The 12500-nt window shown below is 38.9% G+C and overlaps 1 protein-coding gene across 2 annotated transcripts in view; it reads left to right on the top strand.

The window, feature by feature from the left end:
* The first annotated feature begins 2181 nt into the window (after window positions 1-2181).
* Window positions 2182-12500, top strand: part of IGF2BP2 (insulin like growth factor 2 mRNA binding protein 2) — a 340693-nt gene continuing 330374 nt past the window's right edge. The window contains exons 1-2 of one of the 2 annotated variants that reach the window (XM_029606479.1): window positions 2182-2412; window positions 3690-3750. In XM_029606479.1, coding sequence (XP_029462339.1) covers window positions 2223-2412; window positions 3690-3750 — 251 coding nt within the window. In that variant the 5' untranslated portion in view covers window positions 2182-2222. The remainder of the gene's footprint in view (window positions 2413-3689; window positions 3751-12500) is intronic. The other variant, XM_029606480.1, reaches the window with a different exon arrangement.

Below are 12500 nucleotides of genomic sequence, written 5' to 3'. Positions count from 1 at the left end.
TTTATTAAAGAAGTGGAATCACAAGTTTATTAATCTTTCTGCTGTCTTATTATTTTATTTATTGACTTTAATTGAAATCCGAATTGAAGCTGTAAATATTATCCAGTTATCTTAAAAACTATCAGTAAAACAAGATGAAAACCACCTGGATTCTTAGTGGGTTTATTGAATGCAGAGCCAATGACAATTATCAGTGCTGTGTACAGAGGGCAGAGAAGGGCTTGTAGTGCAAGAAACGGGTATAAGAACTATTGTTCATCCCAGAAATAGAATCCTAGAACTCAGAGTGGTAAAGGCTATCCATGACGAGACAGAGAGATTTTAGAGGAGTTGTGTGCAGAACGGGTCCATTTCTCTTTTTCTATGTGCCTCTGGGTGCCAGCTCAAGGATGTATCCCCTCCCAGGAATTACATGTACATAAATTAGGTTCAGCCCTATTAGATGGAGTAACTTTACACAATCTCTGACTAGATGTTACATTTCCAATGTTAAGAAAGCATGAGTTAAGCCTACACTCCAATCTGCATCAGGGAGCAATAGCTAATGCCTTCATTAACATGAGATTTATATGGAGAGTACTAATTTGTGCACACGGTCTAATGCAGGTTTCTATGCATTTTTTGTGTATGTAACTCTGCTGCATTGAGAGTAAAGTTTGTGCACCAAAAATGTACACTCAATCCAGCATAAAACTTTGTGCATAGCCCAGCATATCTTATTACATCGGAGATTCTGGTAGTTTGGAACCAGTGAGAATTAAACCTTTTGTTTCATGGTCATTTATTCTATACATATTCCCTTGCATTCTCAAGTTATACTAGAGCTCTCCTCTAGGAGGAGTTTAGTTCCTAGAGAGTACTCCCCATGCTGTTTACAGAGCTGCTCTGAAAAGATATCCTAGTTTCCCAGGAAACAGATCCCAGCTTTTAGATTCATTTCTGAATGGATGGGTTATTTTATTTAAGAAAAAAATCTGTTGAGGAATTGAGAGGGGACAAAACAACAGAGGCTGAAAATCCTGGTGTGGACAAAAATTTCACTCCAGTTTGATTTGGGGAAAAAAAAATTAATATTCATTGTGCAAGTTGTTCCATTAAATGCATGGTTTTGGACGATTTGAATTGTTCAATGTGCTAATTCAGTTTACATATAAATAATTTATTTCACCTTTGCTTCTGTTCCATAGAAATGTACTCATAATTTAGTCTTGGATTCTTTGAAGACTGTAAAGTATTTTCAAAATGTGCCACATGAACCTTGGAGATCACTGCAACATATCTTTAGAAGGAACGTATGGGATCTGGAGAGCTTCTGTGCTATATCATTTTCAGATATATATATATATATATATATATATATATATAGATAGATAGATAGATAGATAGATAGCACAATCTGCAAAGAATCTAGTTTAATAAAAGATCAGTCTATTGCTCAGTTTAACACAAGTTAAAACGCCAGCAAGACCCCCGCCCCCCTTCTCATGCCCCAGTGCAGTGGCACCTGGTCCCCCGCCCGCCTTCCCTCTCCCCTCCTCCAGAAACTTTCAGCGGATAGCCGACAGAGCAGAGCAGCAGCATCACCAGCAGCCATCCGCCGAACCCATGTCCTCCCCCCCCCCCCAACTCCTCTACAAATCCACCGCTTACAGGGGTTTGTGCAAGGGGCGGGGGAGGTGTTTCACAGATCAGCCCCCGACCCCCGCCCCCGAAACTACACAGTCACATATTGATTCGGAGGGTGCCGCCGCCGCCTATTTCTTCGCTTCCTCCTGGTATTTTTTTTTAAGGCTGGTTTTATTTAGAGGCGGTGCTTAGAATAAAAAAAAAAAAAGCTGGAACGAAAGGGGGCGGGAGAAGCGTCCGCTCCGAGCCCCGGCCGCAGCTGGCGTGTGCGTTTCTCTGCCCTGTGGGTGAAGCAGGGCATCGTGGGGTGTCCGCGGCGCGCAGGTCTTCGGGGCGGGGATCCCGGGTACACCGCGCCTCTGCCCGCTGTCCCCAAACCCCCTCTTCCTCCAATTCGCATTTTTTTTTTCAGTATTTTGAGCCCCTCCCTCTCTCTTGCTGACTTTTTTTTTAAAGGAGGGGGTGCTGGCTGTTGAGTTTTGGTGGGGGTGAGTGTGGGTGACTTTTTAAATTAAATTATTATTTTTTTTTTAACTTTGGTATATTTTTAGGGGAGGGGGAGGGGGAGGGGGGGGGAGGTGGCGGATGGTATATCAATGAAAAAGCTGATCATGAACAAACTGTACATCGGCAACCTGAGCCCCTCGGTGACGGCCGATGAGCTTAAGCAGCTCTTCGGGGACAGGAAACTGCCAGTGGCCGGCCAGGTCCTGCTCAAGTCCGGCTATGCCTTTGTGGATTACCCGGACCAGAATTGGGCCATTCGGGCCATCGAAACCCTCTCCGGTAAGGAAACCTCCCCCCCCCCCCTCCCCTCTTTCCCCCCGCGAAGCGATCCGCCACCGGGATGGTCCCGGAGAGGAGGGATAGGGAGTCGGAGCCGAGGAGGGGAATCTTCGTCCGGTGGCGGAGGGGAGGACACTTGCCCCCTCCCGCCGCCGGGGGGGGGGGGGGCAAGTGGCACGCGGTGCCCGGAGCGGGCACGGGGCAGCCGGCAGACATTCCGAGGGGTCCGGGGGAGGGGAGGGGGGTCCCGGGGCGCTCTGCGCACCCTTGCGAGCCGGCGAGAAGCAGAAGCCCTGGCGGGGCACCGCCAGGGCTGCTGTTGGCGCCACCGGGGGGGGGTCCCTTCCTCGCTTTTCTGCAGCACTCGGTTGTTGGGGTGGTGTTTTTTTTTTTTTATGTTGCTGTTGTTGTTGAATTTTTCTTTGATTTTTTTATCCGATTTTATTCGGCCGCTCCCGGGCCCCGAGCCTGACCGCTCTCAGCCCCCGATCCCTCGCCCTAGCCTCGGGCAGCTTTCTACGAGGTGCCTTGTCGCAACTCCTCCTGGAAACGGAGCTACGAGCGGTGGAAGAGGGAGCTGGGGGGGCCCCCCGAGCGCACGCCAGGCAGACGGGAGAGACTCCGGCTCCCGGGCTGCACCAGGCCACTGCTGTCCAGTGACGAGCAGGGGGGGGGGGGGGGGGGGGGGAGCCGGGGCCAGGAGTGAGGACCTTGCCCTAGCCCTTAGGGGCGCAACCTGGGCCGCCAAGCCACTCGAGGAAGTGTTAAGGCAAGGAGATCAGAAGAGGGGAAGAGGAAAGAAACGGGGGTTCCTGGGAGTCGGAGTCTGCCTGAGCTCCTCTGCATCTACAAAACTATTCCAGCTCTTCATGCACAACCATCTTTATGGGTTTGCTTCGGGGTGGGAGGTGGGGACGGAAGCATGGCTGCCCCAGTCCTTCATTTTGAGTTTCAGATGAGCTCATCTTGCCAGTTTGGCGCTGATTTTTTTTTTTTTTTTTTTTTTGTAATCGCTCTGTTTTAACCGTGCCTATTTCTGATTGATATCCCAGCACTTCTACGCTCTGGCTTACAAACCTCTGCCCCCTAGGATTTTCCCTTTCTGTGATTCACTTATTGCAAAGTTAGAGGAGGGGGTGGCGGGGCAATGCTTTTGCTCAGTTTCACTGAGCTGTGCAATTTTTTTTTTTTTTTTGCATAGGGTTTCACCCGAAACGTAGTTTTTGTAAGAAAGGGAGTTCTTGTAAAGATTTTGAGTTCTTAAATTTTTTTTGAAGGTAAAGTGGAATTACATGGAAAAGTCATGGAAGTTGATTATTCAGTTCCTAAAAAGCTAAGGTAAATACGTTTTAATTTCCTTGTTTTTCATGGGGGGAGGTTGCTGCTGCTGCGAACTTGAGTCATGGCTTCATAAAATTATTAGTTGTTTTCACTGCGCCTGTAATGGTTTGGCAAGTTTCTGCTTGGTCTGCTAAGTTAAAGATCTGGTTGTAGTACCTGTTTGGTCACTTTCATTGAAAAGATCTCGCAGAAATTAGCACGCACACGCTCTCTCTCTCTCTCACACACACACATACACACACTCACATTCTTTCATTTTCAATCTCTGATGTGTTGATGCTTTAGGTTAGAAATCTTTGTCATATTCTTAATGAGCTTTCACCTTGTTTACGAAGCTGTAACATTTCCCTTGTCAAAAACTACAAGACACTAATTTAGTAAAATTTAATAGAAAGACTAACTAAACCTAACTATTCAAATGGCTATCTTTATTCTATTTTCCCGGCTGTGGAGAATGAATTATTTGCTGATGAATTTTTCTTGCAAGCAGCGTTAGAGCCTACAAGGTTGATGAGTTAAAGTTCCAGCTCTGTGCGTAGCTACTGTACTCTGTTGATGCTGTGCTGAACAGACGCTTGCAAAATACGTTTTGAACATTTTTTAACCAACTAGAAGCCGCCTTCACCCACACTGCAATGTGCCTTACACGGTAGTGCATGTAAGCACAACTTTATAAAGAAGGGGAATGTTTCAGCGTGTTTACTTCTTTTGGGGTGATTTTTGTGAGCTATCTGCTCAGAGATGTATTCTTGAAGCATATTCTGTATGTTAAACTTCGATTTGCATAAAGTGCTGTTCTTATACCTTGCTTGGTTGTCATATTTGGATGGTTTTGTAGCTCCAGAGATAGCAAAACTATAAAACTTGGAGGTGACCATTTCAGTTCTCTTGTTTCAAGCATTAAGATAAAGCCTGGGTCTATTTCAACCTTATTTTATTTCCTTTGGTTGTAATTATTTTAATTAGGAGTGTAAACACTCCTATTTTGCTAGTTAAGTAACCTCTGTTTGAAAACAAACACACATGTTTATAACCTTAGAAACCAGCAGAGTGTTTTGCAGTGTTATTTATTTGTATTACATACTAGAATTATGTTTTTGACTTAGAAACTCAGTTGTTTACAGGGATCATTGCATGTTGGAAGAGTTAGGGAGGTATATTCATTACAGATTGGTTTTGATCATGGAAGAGAGTTATGCTTATATTGTCCTCGCTAGGATGCCAAACCAAAATGTGCATGGATGCAGGTTGTTGAAGAATGTACATGTTATTGATTAGTTACGTGTTATTTCTACATTGCTGTATAAATGAGCAAAATAAAATGCATCTTTCTGATAAGTACAGAAACTCAGGGTATAAATTTCATAGAGTAAAAATAGAATCCACAAATGATGTAACAGCATACAATATCCAAAATGAAGGAAAAATGTTTTGTTTTCATATTCTGCTGTTTCTATGTATTCATTTGTTTGTGATTAGAAAAATCTGTAGGTTTGCCTTTTTTTCTCTTCAACCTTGTATTTTGTAATATGTTTTAAATTTCATATTGTTCGGGCCCTTATGTAATTTCAGTGTAAAAATCCAAGAGAAATGTATTTTGGACAAAATGGCACATGGTTTATTTCCTGTCTGTTTCAAGAGAATAAGGGAGATGTCACACAAACAATGTATATTTATTATGTATCTTTTGTTGTATCTTAGAGAAGGGCTGGAAACTGAAGCTCAATATATGAAAAGTTTAGTATGTGTATGTGTCAAGGAAAAATGTATAGCATTTGTTTTACGTACCACTCTCGATGTTATTTGATAGGTATGTAAAGATATTAATGGAATGGGAAACTTTTCTCTGGGTCACTGTAACTTTCAGCTTCAAGGTGTTAGTTTAAGGTCAAGAATCTTTCCAACCCATGAGTTTACTTGTGAAAAATCAATTTTACTACTGCTGTTTTATCAGTCCTTCACAAGTCTGATCATACTTTTTAAATACAATCCAGATTTATTAAGCTATCTGCATTTCCTACCTTCTCACTATCACTTCCATCTGTATGGCTGGCTCCTTGATAGGAAATGACTAATGGTTGGTGACTACTGTATGTGTGTGATCTCAGGTATGGATAATGTACTGCAGGCAGGTGACATCACTGATTGTCATTGACTGGAACCCTTGTTATATGTTGTTATATGAAAATAAAGGCTATTATATATTAGAATACTAGTAACATTCTTTCAGTGGTTTGGCTCTTTTGGACTTTGTGGAAGACCATGAAAAAAGGGCCATTTTTCTCACAGGAAGACCACCAACATTACTCTTCCTGATTCTATGGCCCTGTCTATAATCTGCACTATATATCAGGTGTAAAATAAAATCTTGCCAAAATAAGTTTTACACTTTAAAAACAGGAGCTGAGGAATTACTATTTCTACTTTTTAGAAAAATGTGCCTGATCAAGCATATACTGTGAGTATTTGGGTACTTGCTATTTCATCTTCTTTTGCCTGAAGAATTGAATATTTTCATAGCTACTAAAATTCAGCTCATTAAATGTAGCTTTTCTGTTGAAAATGAGCTTGTTTGTTTTTAATTCAGATAGTCAGTGGTCCTTATAATGTATGCTGTCTGGAATATGGAGTAACAACCTGTGCAATTTCTTTTGCTAAAATAAAAAATTAACAAAGCCCAAACCATTGTAAGACTGATTCTATTATGGAAAGAATTAATTTGCACAGAGAAACTAGCATTTGAATATGTATTTTCTGCTTAAAGTTCTTGGAAATAAAACAGAATCATAGATAGATGTAGAACTAACTATCATATATTCTGTTTTTTTATATATATATACAGATAGATATTTTCTCACTCCTTCAAAATTTGCATCTCTCCCTCCGGAGAGTAAATGACAATGTCCCTCTACTGGGTACATTTTCATATGTAATTCCAGGCTTAGCTTAAAATATTTCTAAAAACTTTGAAGTAGATTAGAGGAAAAAGCAGAGCAGCAAGAATTCCCTTGGTAGCTAGTTTTAATTTATACAGATTTGTATTTAAATGTGAAAAAATACTTGATTTAGATTTTTTTTTTACAAATGCTTTGACTATGGTTGATGTTTTTTCATACTTTTTGACTGGGGGAGGTAGGGATCACACTATATTATGTTATTGGCAAGCTTATTTCTATTTCCTGTAAACTGAAAATACATATTTAAAAAATTTTTGAAACAAAGATGTAATGTGTGCAAATGTTTGCCTATGAATCCTTCTTGTGTATATGGGTCCAGTAAACCTTGTTGGGGTAGGCAAGGTTTCAGTGTACAGCTAAAATATTGAGATGTTGCTTACTCTTCTGTTTGTTTTTGCACATAACAAAAATATGATTAAATGACAATTGATTTGATTGGTATTTAATTCTCAGAAGTAAGAATGAATTTAGAAAGAATCAGATGTAACCTTAAGAAGAGCAGATCAGTCTTGTAGTTTTCCCAGTTACCAGTGGTCAGCATTGGTGGTGATTTGATATACTGGAGACTCCATATATGGTTTTATTGTTTACCTAGCTTACATTCACCAACTTGTTCGTAGCAAAGTAAACTAAAAAACATTTGAAAATCAGATTTACCATAAACAGGATAGCATTCATCTTATTATAACAAAATTTTGTTTTTCCAGCCCAAAATTTCAATACTAAAAAAGTGATTTCATAACAGAATGAAATCTATTTGTGTGTGTATTATCTACCTATCTATAGCTATATATAAAATAAATAAGTTATTTGCAACTAGAGTTTTAAAAGCAATCTTTTTCACCTTACAATGACCTTCTATCGGTATTTGCAGGAAAAATCCTAAACTGACAGAGAATCATTACTAAAAAGGCAAGAAATTAACATGAACTCTCTACTTTTGTTTTTTATTTTAAATTCTATAAATCACTGTAACCATATGTTTTGGAAGTAAAAAATGTTACAAATACATATTCATTTATTTCACTATTGGCAGTAAAGTTTTTAGCTGGTGAGCTATCCATCTTTTTACTTCATAAGCTGTTTGTTCTTATTGAAATAAAACCAGATCTCTGAAATCAGGATGTCCCAAATCCTGTTTCTTTTCCTACTGGTTTCCCAGTTTTAAAGGTCTTCATTTTTGTTGTTGAAATTATTACATTTTTGGTAGAAAAGGGCAACCAAATTATAAGTATTTGTCTAGGTTCATAGACTCAAAAGTTGTACAATAGTTACCTACTTTTATATTTCTTGAACTGTTTCTTCTACTTGAAATAAAAATGTAAACCTGCAGGAAGTTCAAAAACATCGAGCCATCTCAAATGAATCCAGATACATGATTGGTGAAATCATGACAATTTATTTGAGATCTATTTGTATATTTCTAGATATAACGAAAAACAAAAGAGCTGAGAGTCACTGCAGAGCATATATTTTGAAACCCTTTTTATTTCCAAAAAAGACATATTATAGAAACAAATATGAATGTGTATTTTTCCTTGATTGGAGAACAATATATTTTGTAATATGAGATAAAATTCATTATTTGTGTAGGTTGTGTAGTAAAATAAATTGTATTAGATTTGGAAGGAGAAATTAGTTTCCCATATTTCACTTCTGTTTCTAGTCTTTAAATATGTGTTCAAAGGAAAATCCCATCTTCCTTTCTGAGCAAGATTCTATAGCACAAAGTTTGCTTTAAACTTCTAAATGTCAGAAGAAAGAAATGGCTAAAAGTTATTTACTTTCAGCAATATTTGCTGTAAGTAGTTTGTATTTTCTCTAAATAATGTTTACATCCTGAATTGTTGCAGTTCCAATACAAGTGAACTTCCAAACTGAGAAAAATGAAAATCATGTATAAAATAAAACATATCTTTTCATAACCTAAAGTAAGCAAATATATTTTGCAAACTTAAGACATCTGATGTTTTTCATGAGCTACTTTTAAATAGTTGATTTTGTTTGTTTTTTTAATATTTTCACCAAAAAAAATTGCATAAATACACAAAAGTAACATTAAAATCATGCTAAAAAGGAAGTCAGGATAATTGATGTGGGGCTTGTAATTTCAGCAGTGGCATAGCAATCAGCTAACAGAAACTGGAAGTGATAGAACATAGAGTGTATTTAATGATAGCATGGTACATTTTAGAGTAAAACATGGAGCAGATTGTGTGGGGCTTTTTTTTAGGGAAGGAGATGGTAGATGGGTGTGAGGCATCTTATATAAACTGTGGTGGCTTTGCAATTGATAGGCTGTTATGGAATAAAATTCCTCTGTTAGATGGACTTATGTAAGGAGTTAGGCGATTGTAAGCTTTGCCTTTAGGGCATAGAATTGGACATTTCTTGTTAGGGGTCATTTTACATTTCAGCCATGTCCAGGGTGACCAGACACAGCACTGGAACCCCTGCACTGCTTCCAGGGAAGGTTGTTGAAGATAGGTGGCTAGGAAAATATTTCAAAACATGTGTAGTCCTTTCTTTTATACAGCTTCCTTCGTGCTCATCCTGTGGGTCTCCTATGTGAAAGAAATGCTGCTCATTACCATCCGCAGCCCTTATTTATTTCTTCTCATATTGCTTTAACCGGATCTGGAGGAGGATGGGATAATTTTAATTTATAGTTGTAAGAAAAATATTTTAAAAACAGTGCTACATGTAATTAAACATATGAACAACCTTAAAGCATATATAAACATATATATAGAAAAAATATGCTGTATATAAAATCAATTTATTTTACAGAAAAATTCTTACCTTTATTTGTGCATGGAAACAGTGTAGCACAGCAGTGGCAGTACAAAATGCCGGCCCCAGTGCATTAAAACAAACATTCATCTTTATTTTTCAAAAATGGAACTTTTGTAATAAAGGGAGAAATACTTATCAAAATAGTGTTTTCCACATACACATGTGTATGATGATTTTTTTTTTTTTTGGCCAGTAGTTCCTCTTTTCTCCAATTTCTTCCAGTTTAATTGGAAGCAGTGCTGGGATCATGGTGCCATGAGCCTTCATTTGCAGGAATTTCCCTCTAATTTAAGAGATCCTTCCTCCCTAGCCTGGTGATTGCAGTAAGGTTCTTGAAGCTGGGAGCCTTCTTCTAAATCTGGTCACCCAAGGGTTACCCTTTATTGATGAGCATGATTACTCCCAGGGGCTGGGAATGATGCATCCACCACAGCATCCCCAGTCCTGGCTATCTAGGGTTCAGAAAACCCGGTTTAGGGATTGAACCCGGGACCTTACATATGGAGGCATTCAGTACTGCTACTGAGACACTGGGCCAACCCATACATATGATTTTTGATGGCGATAAAACATGGATTAATACAGTTATTTGGGCCCTCAATTGTGTTTCACTTTTTTTTTTTTTTTTGCAGAAGAGTTTGAGATGCTTAGAATTGAATCCCATGAATTAAATATTTGGGGCCTTTTCTGTATTCTCTTCCTATGAAAATCCAGCTCTGCCAGCTTGACAACTACCCTAAGCTCTTACCACACTTGGTAGAGGTATTTGGTGACCCTGGCTCCCCTGCGATGAAGTCTACAGAGTTGTGCTGATAAGTGGCCACACTTTGCTTAAACAACCAGGGCGCAGATCAGATGTCAAAGTTGATTTCTCAAAGAATTCACTACCGAAGTTGGTTTTCTTTTTGATTTTGGGAGTGTTTCTTTCACGTTCATTTCTAAGTGATGTGTTTTTCTGTAACTACTACGCTGCCGTTTCTTTGTGTCTTTTTGCTTTCCTGCCCTCTAGTCATCACAGAAATATGCAGTAACTTGAAGCTTTGATTAAGACAAATGCTTTTTAAAAAGATGGATATTTATGATGAAAAAGAAACAAATGTCAGAAATCTTTTTTTCTTCTTCTCTCACCTCCCCCCAACTAAGCACAGGATTGCTTAAAGCTGCTGTGGTGAGATGCAGTATTCCCTGATTATCCAGGTATAAACAGTGGAACATCCGTCTAGCAATCTTTGATGTTTCCATCCTGAACAATTTCTGAAGCCTCCTGTTTTCCCAGTGTTTTGATGGGGCAAGACATCATTCATTAAGCGGGGGCATTGTCTTCACGGATAGGAATTTTTTATTTATTGATTCTGAATCGATTATTTTTCACGGAATCTTTTCCTCTGTGGACCATAGTGCAATGATATTATTTAATAGTAAAAAACCAATGATGTAGTTGGGTAGAGATGATGTATCTCTCATTTAGGATAATGGCTGCACATAGTCCGTCCCCCCCCCCCCCCCCCATCTTCCTATGTGGTCTTGAAAGTTCACATGCAACAATCCTTTTTGAATAATTCTTATGTTGATGTGATAAAAAACATTGTCACTTGCAAAGAATCCAGTTTTCTCAGGTAACGTTAAAACTCTGCACCATTGAAGTTGACAAACAAAAATATCATCTATAGCCAACTATTTTCAATGAGTCATTTATTTCTTTGATCTGAATTTAGTTATGGCAGGCTAATATGATCTACAGTCAAATTGAAAATGCAAAATAAAACAATTTTAGTTGCTGCTTATCATTTTTCACTGGATTAAAAAGTGCTGGATGGACCAGATCCCCCCAAAGAAATACATTTCACAGTAGAACCAGTTTTAGGTAATGAGTGCTTGTATGTTCAGTTTTACTGTAAAATGGATTTTGCTTATATTAACTGACAACACTTTCTCAAGCACAACAAAAAAGTGGTTATAGCCAGTAATTAATTAAAGCAGAATTGGGATTAGAGGGTAATAAACTGGGGCAAAAGTTTTTTGTAAAAAAAAATCCTATGGTCAGTCCACACTTTGAATTCTTGCCAATTCTGAAAGGAAACAAATTCTACAGAAATTGTGCAAAATACATTGTGAAACTTTCTTGAATCATAAAAAAGTATTATGGTGTATTTTGTGGATTCTTTTTGCCTTCCAGCACTTGCAGGAATTTACCTCCATGGGCAAAAGATGCACCATTTTTAATATACGAAAGCAAATTGACTTGTGGGGATTTTGCACTTTGTGCTACTGGTAAAATCTGAAAAATAAAACAGGAAGTTACATGCAGAACTAATAGAGCCTAATTTCCAGGATATGAGTGCATGCTTGCATGCATACATACATACAGTATATGTGGATAAAAAAATACCCCTGCCAGAATCCTCTGATATCCCCGACATGTCCTGCAGATTTGGTGCGAATAGGACACGAAACCCAAAAGTTATTGAGGTATATACACACACAATCGAACAATGATCTCTTAAGCTTTTTTTCTTTGAAAAATAGGCAAAAAGATTCTTGTACACATTGCAGAGTTCACTTGAGCCACACTCCCTTAGCAGCAGCAGCCCAGCATATCGAGGAGGAACATTCCCTTCACAAACATTTGATTGATTCTTACTTCTCTGAAGCTTCACTTTCTACTCCACCCTTTTTAGGATAAAACGCCCTGAGAGCTCAGAACAGCCCTGGATAGAACAACCTAACTCAGGAAGAGTAGCTGGATGGCTCATCTGCCCTAAATGACGGAGCTAGCCTGCAACATTTTAGGATCTAAAGACAAGAACACCACAAGCATGTTACGAACTGCACAAATATCATAGAAACATAGAAATGATGGCAGAAGAAGACCAAACGGCCCATCCAGTCTGCCCAGCAAGCTTTCACACTTGTTTTTTTTCGCATACTTATCTGTTACTCTTGGCCCTTATTAGTAACTTTTTGGTTCTATTTACCTTCCACCCCCGCCATTGA

This window comes from Rhinatrema bivittatum, chromosome 6, assembly GCF_901001135.1.
Source record: "Rhinatrema bivittatum chromosome 6, aRhiBiv1.1, whole genome shotgun sequence".
NCBI lineage: Eukaryota > Metazoa > Chordata > Amphibia > Gymnophiona > Rhinatrematidae > Rhinatrema > Rhinatrema bivittatum.
Note: the sequence above shows the minus strand (reverse complement) of the source record. Positions and strands in the feature narration are given on the sequence as shown.